The following is a 20,407-nucleotide window of genomic DNA, read 5'->3' as shown; positions in this document are numbered from 1 at the left end:
CAAAGTCTAAGGGGGGTTTAGGGTGTAGCCATTATATTCTGTTAAAAAGGTTTAAATACCTGCTATCAAGCAATCTATTTAATTGGAGTTGCAACTAGTTTTGACTCCTATGTGAGTCATCTTCAGGCGGTACAAGGACTTCTTCTTTCTTCACATGAAGAGCGTCAGATTTAACACGTAAAAATAAATAAACATTTACACACGACACAAAACACGTTTACGGACACGAAACATTTACTGATCAGTTACGACAACAGACAACACTAACCCGGTGGAGTTTAAGTCCAGACTGCAAAACTTTGCCAGGTTAGCGTCATCTGTTGTCTGCCTGGACTAATAACCCACTGACTGTGCTTGGTACATCTTCTGTTCTGCTACTTTCATCCATTCCAAATCAGTACAGTCAAGGAAATATGCTATCCAAGGGGATATGCTACGGTGGCAGGGATTTTAGGATAGCTTTGAATCTGCTATTCTTAGTCACCCTTTAATAAACTCCATTAACATTTGGGTGGTTATAGGGGAAGAAATCCATTCCCTCCACATCACCCTACCCTTAATACAATAGCTCGACAGATGAGGTAACAAGTTGTTAACACCGCTGCCCCCGCCATCACTAATATAATTTGTTTTGTCCTCCACCACTTCCAAACCGGAGGAGGACATCATAGTTAATATTATTATTATTGGCAGAACGCAGGTTGTTGGTAATTTAAGTAGTAAAACAGTTTATTATAAAAAGAAAGAGAAGAGATAGGTCTTGTTTGGTTGAACTACAGAATGTAATTGAATATTTGTTTACAAAATATAAATAAACAATAAACAGCTGAACATATGATATTAAATATAAAACACAAAAGGAAAATTAATAGTTCAGAACTAAAGGTAAAGATTATGAGTGGTGACACAAGTAGATATCAACAAACATTTTATTCAACATGTCAAACAGCTGCAACAAACATTAAACAAAAAAAGTGAGGAACTTCCCATCAAACAGCCTAAATTTTGTGAACAGATTATAAGTAACATTGGTGAGTTTATATATGTGGTAGCAGAGTTTGGTTTAGTCTTCATATTAAATACAAGATAGTTAATTTTGTTAGATTATCAAGGGTTTGGTCCTGATTCTATGTTCATATTATCTGTTGTTTTTTCTCCGTCGTCATTTATTTGTCTTAATTTTGTTGATGTTGGTGTCAGCAACATGCTTCTTTTCCTTGAACAATCGGTTGTCTCGTCTACCACCACCTCCAGGACCCGCATCTTCACAGTCACTCAGCTCATTTTCATAAGCTTATCTCGGAGACTCTGAGGCAGCCTCTCACCAGGATTTTTTTGTTCTTGTCTTCTGATTTTTCTCTGATTCCATCGTCCACAATGGCTAGAATTTGCTTGCCCAGAGCGTGAGGCAGCATCAGACAGAGCATCCGGAGCACGAGGCAGCATCAGACAGAGCATCCGGAGCATGAGGCAGATTGTTTGAAAGTTGTCAAACAACCTGTTCGTAATCATCTCCAGTTATACTTTTCTCTTAATCTGTTCTTAAGGTAATCACAAGTGTTCTGGTTAGCCATGTTGGATGGGGAGATGGGCTATTTGAAATCGGGACCAAAGTACTCAAAGTAGTCACAGGGAAGTTCATTGGGAAACTCCACTTCCAAAGCAACTGTAGTCTCGTACCTGGAACAACCAGGAAACATTGCGGATTGTGTAGCGACCTCTACCAACCATCAGGTTCGGAAGACTAAACTTCTTGACAAACTCTACGCATTTCCTGTAACCTTGGACAGTGAGGTTAAAACAGAGTCTGTCACCAGTGAGTGAGTCGACTCTACATTGCAGCACTTTATAATGTCTCCATAACCTTGCTGATAAGTGATATTGTAATGCTGTCAAATGATGAAATACACCTACTTTATTTATTTATTTATTGCTCTTGACAATTTTTACATCGTGTAGCATATAATAGTTATTCTAATATTTATAGTTACATAGAGGTTATTTTATAAAATTACACTTTAAATTAAATTTAACTTTAAACAAATAAATCAATACATTAAAGAAATGGTGGAAAACTGAAAAACATTTTACATTTATTAAGAAAGCCTTAAAATATTTAACTCATAACCCCTGAGGAATATAATACTATGGCCCTTAACTCCAAAGGTGTGCAGTGATTTCATCAACCGAATAGAACGCCTGATTTTTCAAGTCACGCTTCAGTTTTGTTTTGAGTAGAAGGGAACTTTCCAGACTTTTAAGCCTTTCAGGAAGACAGTTAAGGAGCCTGACACCTAATTGAGAAGGAAGTTTCTCAAATGCAGCTGTTCGGTGATGGACAGTGAAATAAAATCAAGAACTAACTTAAACTCATTTAATGTTCATTTGGATTTAGCTGGACCAGTTGATGGAGTAATGTGGTTAGTAGGGATTGACACGCTATCTAAGTGGGCAGAAGTTGAATGTTTAAGAACAACGACTTCAACTGCCATAATTCAAAGATTAAGATCGTGGATGAGCAGGTATGGGATACCATCACAAGTAGTAACTGACAACGGGCCACAGTTTGTCTCTACTGAAATGGAAGCATTTTTCAAGAGACATTCAATTCGACATATAAGAAGCATCCATGGTAATCCAAACAAAGGAGATTCGTTTCCATTTACCACAGCAGCCTTAAGTTTCCTAATCTGTCCATAAACTTTAACATTAACTTCACACTCTCCTAAAACATCCAGGGTATTGTTTCCATAAGCGACAAATTTTGTTTTACATGCCCTCGAATTTGGTGATCCAATTCGTTTCCACAGGAGTGCATCAATCATCGATGCTCTAGCTCCTGAATCAAACTCCATGGTTGTTGGTACTTCATTTAGGGTAACATTAATTTGTGCTCTTGGGATCTTCCTATTAGGTTTAAGTTCAGAAATTCCTAACTGTACCTCTTCTTCCTCAGATTTTATGTCTGTGTCGTTGATTTGGTTCAAATAGGCCTTTTTTGAATGACAATGTCGCGGAAAATGACCCATCTTTCCACAGAAGTGACATTGTTTTGTCTTTTTGTTTCCACATTGTCGTGAGAAATGACCTTGCTTTCCACATGAAAAACACTTAGACTTTTGAGCTGGACAAAATTCTCCACTGTGTACTAGTCCACACTGATTACAATCTTCTGTAGAATGGCTGTATGTTTCTTTTGCCAAAGATCTATTTTTCTTATCATAGTTATGTACCTTGTTAATTACAGGCATAGCTTCTTCTAAAATATTCATTTCCCGCTTAGCTCTATCCATCGCTTCAGCTAAATCTACCAACTCATTTAAAGTTAAAAGTGAACCATCTTTATTTATGCCTTCTGGCCACCTTTGCCTGATTTCAACTTCAAACTGTGGAAAGTTAACGCCACCAGCAAATCTATCCCTTACTCTTTCCTCAAAATACCTGTCGTATTTACAGTAGGAGGCTAACTCTTTTAAACGTAAGACGAAATTTGAAAAACTCTCATCATTTCCTCTCACACATTTTTCAAAGTCTAGTCTCGCTGCAAAGATTGTTTAACTAGGTTTATAAACACACCGAAATGTATCAAGCAGTTCAGTCATTGGTATGTCATAAATCTGCCTAGGTAAAATGAAGTTAGATAACTTTTTGAGGCGTACAGGTCCAACATATGCAAGAAGAAGATCCCTTCTGGCCTCCTCAGTTTCATCACGGTCATCACCCAATCCCTTTACCTTGCACATCAATTGGAAGTGAGCTTCATAATCCTCCCAGTTCAATTTTTCATCATAGGGTTCTATTGAAAACTTTTCCATTCTCTTTCGCACCTCTTCTTTATTGTTCCAACCAATATCTTCACATCTTTGGGTTCGTTTTTTACTCATCGTCGCCAGTGAAATAAAATCAAGAACTAACTTAAACTCATTTAATCATAGAACAAAACATAACATTATTTGTTTACATTTTCATAATAAGCATAAAACCAAATTATCAGCTGATTCCAATATATTACAGACAGTGCGAAAACTTTCCCTTGCTCTAGTCCCGTGGCTGTGCACAGCAGTGCCTTGGATAGGCACATGTTGAAAACGGCAATATACAGCTGTTTCCAATATATACAGGGAAGGTAGGGTCAGAATTCCAAGCTCCCTGAAAGCTTGTCTACACGACTCTCTCCGCCTCAGATTTGCAATCAATCTGATGGCTCTTTTTTGAAGCCTAAATGCCCTGTTAACATTTTGTCTGGCACAACCCCCCCACAATCTTAATCCCTAGGAAAGATGGGGATGAATGAGGCCATAACACGCTATGACCAAAACTTGTGTTGAACATAAAGGCTTGAGATTACGCAAGGCAAAAATCCCTTTTACAATTTTTGGACAGATGCTATCTACATGATCTTGCCAGTTCAGCACTCTATCCAAGTGCATCCCTAAGAACTTTGTGGAATCAACCTCTTTCAGGCAGGTTTCATCCATCATTACAGTTGGCGTTGTCTCGTCGTCACGTTGACGAAGGGAAAAATTTATGTACGTCGTTTTTGACTGATTCGTGTTTAAATTTTCGGACTGAAACTTTTGGATGCATGCGTTCAAATTGATAAAACTTTCAATTTCAAGAGTTTCTTGGGATTCTGATTGAAAATAGAGAGTCGTGTCATCTGCATATTGTATGACTTTTCCGCCGACCATAGAGGAGTGGAGGTCATTAACATAAATTAAGAACAAAACTGGACCAAGGATTGAACCCTGTGGGACCCCTTGACAGACCCTTAAGGTCTTTGATCTGCAAGTCAACACCTGTACATACTGGGTCCTACCCAGAATGTGAATTGTGATTTGAATTACAACCGAACGACGTTATGTTACTTATATGTCGTTATAATTACTTACAACCGAACAAGATTTCTCAGCCAGTAACAACTCTACCGCATCTTCAAAGCCTCTTAGATGTGATGTACCACACAATCACAAAGCACGAATAAAAACAATGAAGACTGGATTAAGGTGAGATTTGATAAGTCAAAAAAGTTAGGCCTACCTGTCACACAACACAACAGTACACCTATTAATACAATCAACAGATTCACCATGTTGAACCATGCTGATCAAGAAGACCATGATGAGACGTTGGTGAGCAAAAACAATAGACAAAGCTGCCATTATAGGATGGAAAAGAAATCTGGCAAAAAATTAAAGAAAAGAAACTATTTAGTTCAGAATTGTCTAACTCGACTTCCGACCGATTCGAAGGGCCTAACAAATGGTAAAGTCCTTATACTCGCTGTAGCCAACAAGTCTTTACATGAATGGGAAGGTATACAAATACTAGAAGAAAATATGTCTGACATTATCAGCCGTTTTAAGATCAACAACTCAGTTGCTTTTGCGCATTGTATATCCAGTGATTTCCATGAAGAAAGAAATATGAGCGCAGGCGTGGCTGGAGTTTTTAAGAAGGATTTTTGGAAGACCACAGACCTCTGACCTTCTCAACAAATATTTATCCTTACAGCAAACCAATAACGGAGCAGGGATTTACGGACTGATAACAAAATCAAAATTCTCAGCAAAACCCTCTTTGGAAGACTATAATTTGTGTTTTTCACACCTTATTAGAAGTATCAATACAAACCACTTCAAAAGCTTGGTAGGCTCTCCAATTGGTTGTGTGAGGGACCGTATCTCCATTGAAAAGTTTGCCAAGAATATAGTGAAACCCCATATTTATACAGGAGCAGCAGTTTGTGTAGTTGCAAAGCAAGAACATTCATCCAGACAACTTTATAACGGAGTAAACTTTCCCGATTTCATAAACAAGCTTCGTCAAGAAATTCAAGTGGCAGAAATAATGGTAAAGGAGTCTGCAGTGAAATCTTCCAATCAGCTTCCATGTGGATGTGACGGAGCCGAGCCAGTTGTGGAGCACAGCCATGCAGAGTCTAGAGACGACCTACCTCAACCCCAGTGTTGGGAAGTAGCGCGCTACAAGTAGCGACGCTACAGTAGCGCGCTACTTTTTTTGTAGCGTTAGCTGTAGCTATGCTACTTTTAAGATTTTGTAGCTTTAGCTGTAGCTAGCTACATTTTTAAAGTAGTTGTAGCGGAATTTTAGCTACTTTTCTCGCTACATTAACATTGTTTGAGATAGTGATTTTTATCATAACCTCAACCTTACGTGAAACAACCTCTTTCAAACTGAGATTTTCAAAAAATCAGGCCTACTTTCTTGGCTTCATACAGCTGGTTGCAGCCGTTTCATTCCCTATTACAATGTTGTGTGGACATGGAGGCCATTAAATGAGTGTTATCCACATTTTTGGCTCTCATTTCCTTAATTTACTACTCTATGATTACTGTCAGATAAAATAAAATCGCTAGATACAGACGAGTAGACGACGTTTAAACGTGACCGGTGATAAGAGAAGCTATTGAATGCTTGCAAGTGATTGACAGGGAAATTAGTAATCAATTTAGTTTCCTTATTATATCGATAGTGTTTCAACTTGGGTTTTAATGGAAACCAACACTAAACCTTAAAATAATGAGAAAGCTAGTCTATCAACCTTCTTGGCTTCAGCTGTTGATTGTGGTTTATCATCACAAGCCCTTCCTTGGCTAGATTACGAAGATTTTTCAAAGGTTTACTAAATTAATAAAGAGGAAATTACCTGATGAGATTTAATTTTTAAGATATGCCTAGACTACATGATAATTGTAACGAAAAAATCTCCATATAACATGAAAATTGCATTGAAAAAATTGCATAGTTTGCTCCTGCTAACAGCTCTTGTAATAGGACTATTCCTAGGCTATGCTATGGTTTAAGACGAATACAAAGTTCCAAGTTCAATTATTAGGAATATATCTGTTTAGTCCTTCCAAGAACAAGCCTACTTGTTACATAGCCAAGTAGGCCTACATGTTATTTTTACTTTACAAATTTCAACATGTTTAAATTAAAAGCCGATTTCAGGATAAGTTGCTGAATACGGTTTTCTGTACCAATTAGGTTGAAGCAAAATTTGCCCTATGCATAATGAGCATAAAGGACGATTTATTGACATTGAAAAGTGTTATTCATAGAATAAGTAACTTATCATTATGGTTAAAAGATATGGCAATGTCGTTTTTAACATTAAAAAGTAAAGAAAGGCAATAAACTCCAATATCAGTAGGCTAGGCTCTGTAACACAAAAAAGTATTTTTAAATAATCGTTTTACCGTTTTATTGGTCTTAATTGTTGATATAAGACATCTATAAATGAATCTAGCCTATATTAAATAAATAAAATGAGCTTTTAAAATATAGTTTGGTTGTATGTCCTTTGAACTTAATGAAATTTACATATAAGATGCTTAAAAATAATGCAATATTTAAAAATAAGTACTAAATATGATGGGACATCCAACTATTTGGTTCTGTTGTTGAAATGTTAGTTTTATAATGCCAACAAATTAAATACAATCTAGGAATAATTTGTTTTCCAAGTAATTGTTTTTTTCTAGTGGGGCCTTGGTTAGATACAATACGACATTTTTTGTTTAAATGTTTGTTCAATAAAAATGTTGTTGCAATTAATTTTACATTTACCTAATGTGCGTGGAATAAAAAGTAATGTCTTTGGAAAAGTAGCTAAAATTGTAGCTGTAGCTACATTTCATTGTAGCTGTAGTTGTAGCTAGCTACTTTTTCGGAACTGTAGCTGTAGCTGTAGCTAAGCTACTTTTTTGGAAATGTAGCAGTAGTTGTAGCTAGCTACATTTTAAAAGTAGCTTCCCCAACACTGCTCAACCCATCCCAGCAGTGTATAGTACTAGTGATGAGTGCCTATCTGTGTCCTCCGACGAGTCAAGTGTTTGTGATCTCTTAGAGGGAAATTTTAATTGTACAACTGAAATTATTGATATTTCATCACAGAGTAACACAAATTTTGACATTGTAATTGACAAAGCAATTCCAAATTTAAACTAATCAAGAATGACAAGAAACATCATTTCGCAACAAATGATCCATCTTTTGGTTTTAATGATTCTAATAAAACTTCAGGAAAATCTTTGGACTCTGAAAATATCAATAATCACAGTAATAATAATAACAACAACAATGTAAACAGCATTTCCCACCATAATTCACCAACACATAAAATTGGTAACAAGCGGGATGAATGCAAATTTTAGAAACAAATTAATCATACTACACCAAAATATTGAACATCTAGAATCTCGGAAAATTGGCTTAGAAGTAATCATTGATGAAATTAAACCACACATTCTTGTAATTACTGAACACAATATGAAAGATTATGCCATTCAAAAGATTAATATTGATGACTTCACTGTAAAAAATTATTTTTGTCGAAGTAAGTTTTCTAAAGGAGGAGTAGCAATATTTGCTAAAAATAATGTAACAGTAAAGAAAATATCGCCCAAAATAATAGAGAGACTTTGTCAGGAAAAGGTTTTTAAATGCTGTGCTGTACTAATGGGTATGAGTTTGTATTGATAGGTGTGTATCGATCTCCAAGTGCCGATGTCAATTTATTTCTGGATAATCTTAGTTTTGTAGTTGATAGCGTTTCAAATTCTTGTAAAACTACTAAGTAGCAGGAGACATAAATATTAATATAATGGTAAAAGATAACAAGTTTAAAGAACTACAGAGCATGTTAAAAAGTCACAATATGCGATATTTAATCAACTTTCCGACAAGGGTAGTAAACAACTGTCAATCGGCAATAGATAATTTTTTAACAAATTTAACAAATGTAAAGTTATATGTTTATGGTCTAATTACATTCTTATCGGACCACGATGGACAAGTATTAGAGCTTGACATTGCTGGTAGTAAATTAACCAAAGGATAAAGTCAAAACTAAATCTTGCCGAAATAACAGTTTAGAGAACATCGAGATGTTTAAATTTAAGTTGCAGAGTGAAAACTGGATGCATGTTTATATGGCCCCTACACAATGCAAATATTCCATATTTAACAATTTATTTTATCAATATTTTATCGAGTGTTTTCCAGTAATAAATTAAAAAACTGGTAGCAATAAGAAAAAATGGATGAACTATGATTTAAAGCTAAAGAGGGATGTTATTGTTAATTTAAGTAAGGGAGCTAGATTATTAAAACAATCCACATTTAACGATCTTAATATCTTAAAGAAAAACTACAAATCAGATCTCTTAAATGGAAAAAAAGAGTATTACAACAACAAAACTAAGCAATCACCTAACATTTCAAAAACTGCTTGGTCAATAATAAACAAAGAAATTCACAATAGTAAAAAACAAAAACATACCGAGGGCATTGTGTTGAAAAATGGTGAGAAGCTGATAAACAGACCTGAAGAAGTAAGCAACTTCTTTAATTCATTTTTTGCACAAACAATGACCACAAAACCAACTCAACCATCTTTCCCTACTCAAGATGACAACAATATAGATTTTTCATTGAATTCAAATTTTTATCTAAAACCCGTAACTGACACTGAAATATTTTCAATTATCAAATCTTTTAAAAACAAAAAATCATCCGGTTATGATGGCTTATCAGTCACCATTCTAAAGGAGGTAAAAGATGAATTAAAGTTTATCCTGACACATCTTATAAATTCTTCATTTGTTACAGGCTATTTTCCAAATAAATTAAAAATTGCTAGAATCATACCAGTTCATAAAAAGAATTCTAAAAATGATGTTTCTAATTACCGGCCAGTATCAGTTCTTCCCACAATTTCAAAAGTATATGAAAAAGCAGTTTACAACAGATTGATAGAATTTTTAAGCAGATCAGAGCAAATTGATAATGAACAGCATGGTTTCTGGGCTGGAAGATCAACAGTCACTGCAGCAATTAGTCTCATTGAAGCCATAATAGATTCTGTTGATAAAGGCTTAAATACTGCTGGAACGTTTATGGACATGTCGCAGGCCTTTGACAATGTAGATCATATGGTATTGCTAAACAAGCTTAAGATAATGGGCATTAAGGATGTTGCACATAAATGGTTCACTTCATATTTGGGGGATCGCTATCAATTTGTAGAACTCTCTTATTTATCAAAAAACAATTGGATACAGAAGACAAAATCAGATTTACTACAAACGCATCTAGGGGTCCCTCAGGGTTCTATTTTGGGCCCCATTTTATTTATATGCTACATTAAAAACCTCCCAAATGCATTGACTGAGTCAGCCAGTACATTAAGTATATATATGCTGATGATATCAATCTTAAATCAATTCAATCTTAATTCAATCACTGATATTAAAAATTCTACTGAATTGGAGCTCAAAAATATCGAACAATTCTTAACAAACAACAATTTAACACAAATTTTGTTCTCTTTCATACAAATAAGTTCAAAAAATATCAAACCCCGAAAATTACTCCAAATAATAACCCGATCAATCAAGTGAAATCAACCAAATTTTTAGGCTTGATAATTTTTTTTTTTTTTTTTTCAACGCCAGTGGCATTTCACGAGAGAGTTATACGAGATAAATGTTTTTAGTGGATGTGCCGGGGATTGAACCCGTCCCTCCCGCAACGAAGTCCGAGACCCTAACCACTAGGCTAGCAACACAACCATATCTGATAATTGATGAACATCTAAATTGGAATGAACATATTAAGTATTTGGTTGGTAAAATTAATTCAGGCTTGTTTGTTTTAAGATCAATGGCTTATCTCTGTGATAAAGCTGGCGTTAAAATTGATATACCACTCGCTTGTAGAATGTCATATTGGCTACGGAATCAAAATTTATGGTGGGACAGTACAACAAAATTTGAAAAGTTTGAAAAAGGTTTTAAAACTACAAAAACAGGCCATTAGAGTTATTGAAAAATTTAAGGATAAGAAGTCGGTGAAAAAGTACTTTAAATAAATGAAAATTTTTACAGTGTAAGGTTTGTATATTTTTTAAACTATTCAGCATGTTTATAAAGATAAAAACACTGAAGTATCCCATAAATACAATACAAGGTGGAAAAATCTTACTGTAAAAAGTCATCATCGGCTGAAACTTTCAAAAATGAAGCCTTCGTATATCGGCAATTTATTCATAAGAAGTTTGCCTGCCTTACTAAAAAAAGATCAAAATAAACCCAATTTTTTAAAGAAATTAAAATCATTCTTAATTAATCTGGCTACTTTTAGTATAGACGAGTTTCTAAATTTAAAAAATGAATTTAGCTATACATTCTAAAATAATTGTCAAATTGTATGGTTAAGTCTTTTAGATTAAGTTGCATAACCAATTTTGTATGCGTTGACACTATTCATGTATGTAAAATATATAAAGTGAATAAAGATAATTTTATTTGATATGATTTGATTTGATAATAGGTACAAAGGTGGACTCGTAGTTCCACCTTCAGTCCTCCATGCCCTTCGTCCCTCCTCTCAGAGGGATGTTATTCATTATGTAATACTGTTCTTCCTTAGCTCCAATATTCCTGAGTCTCCAGTTCTGGGGAAATACTCACAATTCTTGTGGAAGAACACGGTCATAACCCCATCGGTGGTGTAGAATGTCTATTTTAACTCCGTCCCGTTATGCACGACTATGTCTATATAGACGTATGTCTACATCGCCCACTAGTGATACTTGAGTGGTTCCAATACATCCAGCGCTATGTCCTTGACGTAGCAGCATCCTGTTACCTACGACTTCTTAACCTTATGCAAGCCTTAGCCCCAGTTTATACAGATAACCAGATAACAAATCTCGCAGAACTCATAGAGGCTGCCAATAAACATGGCAGTCTTCCCCTATGTTGAATCTCTGCATTGCTTACTCTACTCGGGCATGTTATCTGATAAATGCTGCGCATGAAACGGATATAGTCCTCACAGTGGAATTTTGCCGTCTGTGGCCAATAACTACAATTTTTTCCATACAGTCCATAATTAAGAAGGAGGTTATGGGTCATTCGTATCCTATGCAGCTTCATCAGATGTCCTTGACCATGGTAGTTGCTCCCAATATCACTATCGTAGTAGTAGCAGACGGGTTTCTTGCTTAGAGGTTGTGTAATTTTGGGCAAATTCAAGGTAATAATGTATTTTTCATAATACACACACACTGATGCTTCTTGAGCAGCTGAAGAAGACATTGAAGAAGACCATATATTTGGCTTTTGTTCTCGAGAGAGCCACAGTAGGTTGTCGTTTGGTACATCATGAAATCGGACCATCGCACTTCATAAATAAGTACCCCGTGACGGATCTTCTTTCGTCGGGATCACTTGCCCAATCAGCATTGCAGTATCCAAACAAGTTTTCCACCCTTAAAACCATTACTATATTACCTGTTGCTCAAAATTGAGCAAAACTGCAACTTGTAATAAAAAAATAAACAACAAAAACATAAACAGCAAGACCCCAATCAAAGAGTCATTCTAAAGTCTATGACTGTTTATAGAAATATGAAAAATATTATGTTGTAAAAAATTATAAAAGTAACCTGCAATATTTAATTATAGGACGCTCTCATACTGCTTTGGTTATCTACCTCTTATGTACTGTAGGCGGGTACCCTCTATGACAACGTAGATGTCAACCACACACTGTAAAGTGAGCTTTTCAGACCTAATGTGGCACGCTAACTCCCTCTCTTGAAACCAACTAGTACGACTCGTACTATAGCATTGTTAAATTATTTTTACGATAGGTTCTGTGTTAGGCGTGTTTAAATTAGGGGCCCCAAACAAAGTCTCCGGTTGGGAACATTAGAGGGTAAGCAAGTGGATCTATTAACTGATCTAGAGCGGATTTGGATTTGACATTATTAGTTTTTGAAAAAAGAAACTATGATTTATTTGGCCGGGTGGTGCTCTTTTTATTCAGCTTTAACATTAGCTGTGACATCTATACAGGTAGCATCAATGTAGCGAGGTAAGTCACTTCTCACTTCTTTTGTCTCTTATTATGTACATAAGAATCTCACTTGACTTCTCGGAGCTCTTGTCCCTATAAATTTCTGGCACAGTTTTTGTAAGATTGGGAAAATGGGTTGGCAATGTGACCCTATTTCCCACATATTTTTCATTGAATTGTGTTTCATGCACTGTTGGGTTCCAGTGCCAACGTCATACTTTTACATCTGTGCGTGTTCAGGATGACCTTCTTAAGGAATTAGATTACCTACTCGGAGGTAAAACGTGTCATGGAACTTGAAATTGTAGATACCCTGTATGATCTTCTCATCTAAATGAGCTTCAGAGCTGACCATGGCAAAGGCGGAATTGAATTGAAAATTGTTTTCCAAATAATTTCTAGGTTTAAGCCTCACAGCCCTGTTTTCAGATTGGGAGTTGGATAATTTTTGTTTAACATTCGCATTCTTGTTTCCAAATTTGATTTTAAATATCTAAATTATAATAACTTAGATTTTGCAAATGTGCTTCATTAATAAATTCAATAAATTGCTTTAATTGAATAAATTCAAAATTAACAGTCACATTTGTTTATTAAATTTTCTGTGTAATTTTAAGGTCTAAATTATTTCTAGTTTTTCATCGTTTTGATACCCCGAGACTTGTCCTCTGAGCTCCAAACCCTGTTTTTTGGCAGGTGAAAGAATCAAGTCTTGGGAGTGTTCAGATTTGGATAACTAATTACGAACAATAGTATTAAATTAATTTTAACCGTACCAGGCTAGATTCTTTGTATTGTATTCTTCTTATTCTTCTTATTTCTGTATTCTAAATTCTTCTTATTTCTGTATTCTATATTCTTCTTTGTATGTATTAATTAGGCTCCTTAGACACTGTAGGAATTTTTTACATTATATTCTATTTTATATTATCTAACAACGTCTTCAGAAAATAGTTTAATGTTTAATACGAGTAATTTCAATTGGGTAAGATAGACATAGAATACTCTCGTCGGTCCTACAGAGTTAATCTGAAAGCTAGGCAAAATTTCCCACAACACTTCAACAGAGGTGGGGATGAAATAGCTCCTACAGAGCGTCTGCAGGATTTCCTGAGCACTTCTAGAGCTCTGAGCCTTCGATTAATCGAATTAATTGATCAGTCAAAGCTGTGACGACTTCGTATCGCCCCTGGATTTTTCTCGGCTCCTTCTGAGCACTGAGTGTGGCTGATTCCCCCCCCCCCTAGAATTTTGCGGCTCATCTCTGGCGCCTGTTCATTTGGACTCGAAAACACAGTTTTGACTTGGACATTTGAACGAAATGGCAGTGGAAACAAAATCTACGACTTTGACTACTCCGACGACCATTGCTCAACCCGATATGTTACCAATTAGCCACGTAACGATATACACGGTGGGAATTCAAACGTTGACGACCACCACTACTACAACTAAATATCACAAATAGTGCCTTCGACAATGGAGAGCGTCTTGAGATCTCCGATAGATGACCCGCGCGTCGGTTGGATCCACACGTTGAGCATACATGAAGTCCCTCTCGAACTGGAACCATACAATGCAGAATCCGTTCCTGCAAAAGTCATATCACGTTGTACTGGAGACACATCTTCCAATAACTTTGTTTTTATTGCATCCGCCGTGACTTTATTGACTGAAGATTCCAGGGCCGATTTACCGAATAGGCACGGTAGGCACTTGCCTAGGGCGCGAGGCAATTGGTGTTTTTTTTGGGGCGCCAAAATTTTGGAAAATAAAAAAGATTGGTGGTTGTATTTGCTTGTGATGGCGGTAAACTTCTGATAATCCCTCGCAGCCGTGTAGACATCGTAATCGTCTCCCGCGATTGCGGCAAAATGTTAATCATGTCCCGCAGTCGTTTGGAGATCATCATCGTCTTTCACGATTGCGGCAGAATTCTTCGTGTTTCCCGTGGTCGTGTGGACATTATCATCTTCTACCGTGATCGTGGCAATATTCTGATCATCCCTCGCGGCCGTGTGTAGACATAAAGATCGAGATGGTCGACCGGCTGATTTATAAACAGTTACATAGGGAAAACAGAACCCATAAGCCAGAACAGCAGTATGTTGCTATCGAGTATGGTCATGTATTGAATAACACAGTACAGCGTGAGCTCTCAAAGAATAATATCACTGTTTCCTTCAAAACATCAGACAGACTTGCTAACATATTAAAGGACAGTAAGAATCCCTCCAATAACACAAATATCATGCAAAAAACAGGAGTTTATAAATTAAATTGTAGCAGCTGCCCCAGCTTTTATATTGGTCAAACTGCCAGATCTTTTAACATCAGATTTAAAGAACATTTACCAGGCAAACATAATACTAAATCTACATCTTCCTACGCCAACCATTTAATTGATAATAACCACAGTTACTCCGCCATTCACGACAATCTCGAAATTCTCCATAAGTGCAATAAAGGCCGATTCATGGACACTATGGAAGAGTTTGAAATATATAAGGCCGTCAAAAAAGAACCCCAGAATGTATTAAATGAACAAAGAGGTTTCAAATCGAACATTATATATGAATCAGCATTAAAGTTGGCAGAACGGTCGGCTCCACTATCATCAACAAAAGATAAGGGAGGGGGTGGACAACGGACTGCAACCTTGATAACGCTAGTCTAGGCTAGCTCCTCGCACGCGTCGCACATAAATCAACCCATGGGAAATGTTTGTGACTCTTACGTGTGTATTCGTTTTTTATGTTCGTGTTCGTGTCGGTATTCGTATTTGTGTTCTCGTAGTTTAAATGTGACGAATTCGTATGAATGACAACGTTTGACCTCCTTTGACACCTGAAGAAAGCCCCCTGAAGGCTGAAACTGCAGTAGTGTAAACTACTCCAAGGATCACCTGACAGTTAAGGTATTTAAACCATTTTTAATTAACTAAAGTGATTCGGAGGCTTAACATAATGCAATAAGATCAGCTTTGACCGACATTTAGTGTCCTTTTTCTTATCCTTTTCTACACCAGATACACAGTCCCACAAATCCAAATCTTCCAGGTAAGCTTGTAGTGCAAACTTCCATGTATTAAAATTCTCACAACCTTTAACACATTGCGCGCTACGCGCGGGAAATCCCGCACGCCCAACCTGCGCCGCGGGGCTGCGCGCGGGACTTCCCGCGCTTGGTGTTTTGATTGTTGGATGATTCAGTAACCGGCTAGCACTGCCCCGGGAACGTTCTGCCGTGCGTAGCACTGTGTATTGGACCTAACCTCAAACCCGCGTGGTCTCAGTTTTCGGTTGGCGCCTTTTTATATTTTTCGGTAGTGCGTTGTTTTGAGTGTGATTTTCCCACCGAAGTTATACATTTAACTTTACATAGTTCTTTATTTTTCATTGCAATTGAGTGGAAAATGGCTGCCTCTACATCTAGGCAAAGTATAAACTTTCCGAGTGACAGTGATGATGAAGCCTATGACGACAGTGACGCTGAACTGAGTGGTGAGGAGAGTGAGTCAGATGACGAAATAGATGAATCATACAACCCCACGTGGTCCCCTTTTACTCAAGGGTTTAGAAGATTTGGGTTTGAAGGTGAAAACCGATTTAAGATACCTGTTCCAGGTCAAAATAAACCTATCGATTGGTTCCTAATGATGTTAGATGATATTTTGCTAGAAAATATTGTTTGCGAAACAAACATTTATGCGTTTGAGGTGTTCAATAAACCTAGTTTGACTGAACATTCACGCATAAATAAGTGGAAAGAACTAAGAATTGATGAACTGAAAGTGTTTATAGGCCTAATCTTACACATGGGAACGATCAGACTGAATCGATACCAAGATTACTGGAAAACACAATATTTGTTTGACCTAAAGTGTTTTCGGGACCAAATGAGCAGGGACAGATTCCTACTGATTTTGCGGTGTCTTCACTTCAATAGAAACGCAGAGGAAAATGATGGCAGGAACGAGGGAACGGACAACAAACTTATAAAAGTTCAAATGTTGATAGACTATTTCAACAACAAGATGGACGAAATATACTACCCTTGTAGAGAGTTGTCACTTGATGAGGGAATGGTGCTCTGGAGGGGGCGTTTACTGTTCCGACAGTACATCAAAGGGAAATGCCACAAATACGGCATAAAGCTATAATCCTTTGTGAACCTAACGGCCTTGTGGTTCGTTTTACTATCTACTCTGGAGGTCAAGGACAGCTAGGAGGTAAAGGACATGCCATAAAAGTCGTGATGCACCTTATGAAAGGAAAGTTGAATGTCGGACACGCACTCTATATGGACAACTTTTACAACAGCTTTCCGCTTGCTTCAAAGCTCTTGTCCAAAAAGACTTACTGCACCGGAACCCTTCGAATGGACCGGAAGTATCTCCCAGAAGACATCAAAGCTGCCAAGTTGAAAAAAGGAGAGACAGTCGCTCGGTATGCTGAAGGTGTCATGGTCGCTAAGTGGAAGGACAAACGAGTTGTCTCTTTCCTCTCCACGGAGCATGACAATACGATGGTTATGTCGTCTAATCGACGTAATGTCCAACGAGAGAAACCGTTGGCAATTGTTCAGTACAATGCCAATATGAAAGGGGTAGATAGGAGTGATCAAATGCTCTCCTACTACCCCAGTGATCACAAATCTTTGCGGTGGTACAAGAAAATATTCATCCATTGTGTTATCCATTGTGTTGTGTTGTGTGTGTCCATTGTGTATTGTCCATTGTGTTCATTCATTGTGTTATCCAGATGATCATGGTAAATGCGCACAAGCTATACAACGTCGCCAACGAAGACAACACGTTGCAGCTGTATGATTTTCGTCTCAGAGTTATTGAAGCGCTCTTGCCTCCCAAAGATGTGCCTCCACCACAACGGCCTCCTCGCAACCCCCTTCATGTTCTATCCAAGACGACCAAACTAGATAAAAAAGGACGTCTGCTTGGAAAAAGATGCCGTCAGTGCCTGAAAGAAGGACGACGTAAAGAAACAGTGTATATGTGTGGCCAATGTGAAGGGGAGCCTCCGTTGTGTGCGTTAGCTTGCTTTGACAAGCACCATGCACACTTACAGTAAAATTGAGACTATTGAAGGAGGGTGGAAGGGTTGTATATATTTGTAAATAAATATTTTTAAGTTTTCTTTTGTAATACTTTTAGTGCAAAACATTGATTTTTATTGCTTTCAAAACCAAAAATAATACATAATGACTTATCACCAACATCGTTGCTGGAGCGCGGGAATTCCCGCACAAAGTGACGTCACTATTCGTAGCTACTGAGTGTCATCAAGTCGCCAATCTCACACTGGGACATTATATTTCTTCATTATATGTAAAAGGTATGTGTTTACAGCAATAATAGTGTAATTATTTTTGTAATACCTTGCCCAAATGCTGAGCGCGGGAATTCCCGCTCAATCTTATGACGTCATAAAAAAAGTTTGTTTGCCATGGAAACCAATTTAGATAATTATATTTAACATTCCTGTGGTGTAATCTATGAAAATAATCACTAAAGTAATTTCAGCACTTGGGTACGTTTATCCATATTTCAGTAGCAGTCAATGTGTTAAGTCGTTCAATTGGTAATGAATTTGAGTCATATCGTTGTTACAAACTTCTGAAGTTGGTATTCGTTAAATGAACCACTGAATAAAACAACCTGGGCCCATAACCTGTTGTAAAAGGATTTTAATTGTGTAGAATAATAAAGAGAAAAGTGTATTATTAGGTACAAGTTTTACTTGGTACAAAAACACAACATAACTTTCAACAAACATCATCTGGTATCCATGACAACCAACTTATACAGAACACATACACATGAGATACCAAAATGAGCTCTCAGAAATCATATTTCAACTATTTGCAACAATTTGGATTACATAGAAGCAGGTATTTACACCAATTTATTTAAACTGATAGTTAAACTAGGTTGAACTGAAGTTGGGATTTTGTGTTTATCATAACAATAAATCTTAGGATTTATATGACTTGGAAGCTAACATTCGTCGAGTTATTGGCGGAATTCAACCACAGCTGCTGGAAAGTGTATTCGAAAATTGGACTTCTCGATTGGGCTTTCTACGCGAACGGAATGGAGCCCATATGCCAGAAATCATTTTTAAACGTTAATGTCATGACACTGTAGTTCAAATAAATGCATTTTTATGTCAATGCAGGTTGTTTTTCATTTTTTTATTTAGTTTTAAAAACCGCACCAATAGTTAACTTATCCAAGCAACTCATGTTTGACGGACTCTGAAGTACCATGTGGGGAGCGCGAAAAGCCCATCAGTGGCTGACATGCAACAGGACAAGGTCCGCCCCTACAGAATCAATCAATCAATCAACCGCACCAATAAAAAAATCACCCTTTATTAATAGCCATCCTATTTACTCTATCATGGGTAATGTTTTTGCAATACTTACCCCATTACTATCAACACTTTCCAACAAGTCCGCAGTTATCAAAGATTTCCTTGGAACTGGCTGATGGTCTTGTTCAAACCTGAACATATAACATGATATTAACTGATACAACATAACACAAGTTAGATGATCGGTTTCTTATATATTTAAAAAACTTTGTTTTTCTTTTCCGAGTTCGTTTGACACTTCTACCCGACCGATTTTCATGATTGAGGTCTCAAATTGAAGCTATGCACGCACAGATATGCCATCAAGCATCGGTATATATTTATCTATAATCCCACTCGGCTTATACTTAAACGAAATTTGCTCCCCATGTATTTCTTATGGGAGTTAAATTTGGGTTTTCTTTGCCGAGTTCGTTTGGCTCTTCTACCCGACCGATTTTCATGATTGAGGTCTCAAATTGAAGCTGTGCGTGCACGCACAGATGTGCCATCAAGCATCGGTATGTATTTATCTATAATCCCACTCGACTTATACATAATCGAAATTTGCTCCCCATGTATTTCTTATGGGAGTTAAATTTGGGTTTTCTTTACCGAGTTCGTTTGGCTCTTCTACCCAACCGATTTTCATGATTGAGGTCTCAAATTAAAGCTATGCACGCACAGATTTGTCATCAAGCATCGGTATATATTTATCTATAATCCCACTCGGCTTATACGTAAACGAAATTTGCTCCCCATGTATTTCTTATGGGAGTTAAATTTGGGTTTTCTTTGCCGAGTTCGTTTGGCTCTTCTACATAACCGATTTTCATGATTGGGGTCTCGAATTAAAGGTATGCACGCACAAATTTTCCATCAAGCATCAGCATATATTTATCTATAATACCACTTGGCTTATATGTAAACAAAATTTTCTCCCCATGTATTTCTTATGAGAGTTAAATTTGATTTTCCGTTTCCGGGATCGTTTGGCTCTTTTACCCGACCGATTTTCATGATTGTGGTCTCAAATTGAAGGTATGCACGCACATATTTGCCATCAATCTTCGGCATATATTTACCTACTGTATTACTCGACAAAAAAAAAATATTTTGATTCATTTTTGAATTCTTACTTC

General features: G+C 36.9%; 1 protein-coding gene across 2 annotated transcripts in view; it reads right to left on the bottom strand.

The window, feature by feature from the left end:
• The window catches only part of LOC128985785 (eIF-2-alpha kinase GCN2-like), a 103,648-nt gene that overhangs the window by 56,912 nt on the left and 26,329 nt on the right, over window positions 1-20,407 (bottom strand). For both annotated transcript variants that reach the window (XM_054405657.1, XM_054405658.1), the window contains exon 7: window positions 19,339-19,417. In XM_054405657.1, the coding sequence (XP_054261632.1) occupies window positions 19,339-19,417 (79 nt within the window). The remainder of the gene's footprint in view (window positions 1-19,338; window positions 19,418-20,407) is intronic.

This window comes from Macrosteles quadrilineatus, unplaced genomic scaffold (assembly GCF_028750875.1).
Source record: "Macrosteles quadrilineatus isolate MER2022 unplaced genomic scaffold, UCM_ALF_1.0 Scaffold_2__2_contigs__length_208266976, whole genome shotgun sequence".
NCBI classification, from domain to species: Eukaryota; Metazoa; Arthropoda; class Insecta; order Hemiptera; family Cicadellidae; genus Macrosteles; species Macrosteles quadrilineatus.
This window is presented reverse-complemented; position numbering and strand designations above follow the sequence as displayed.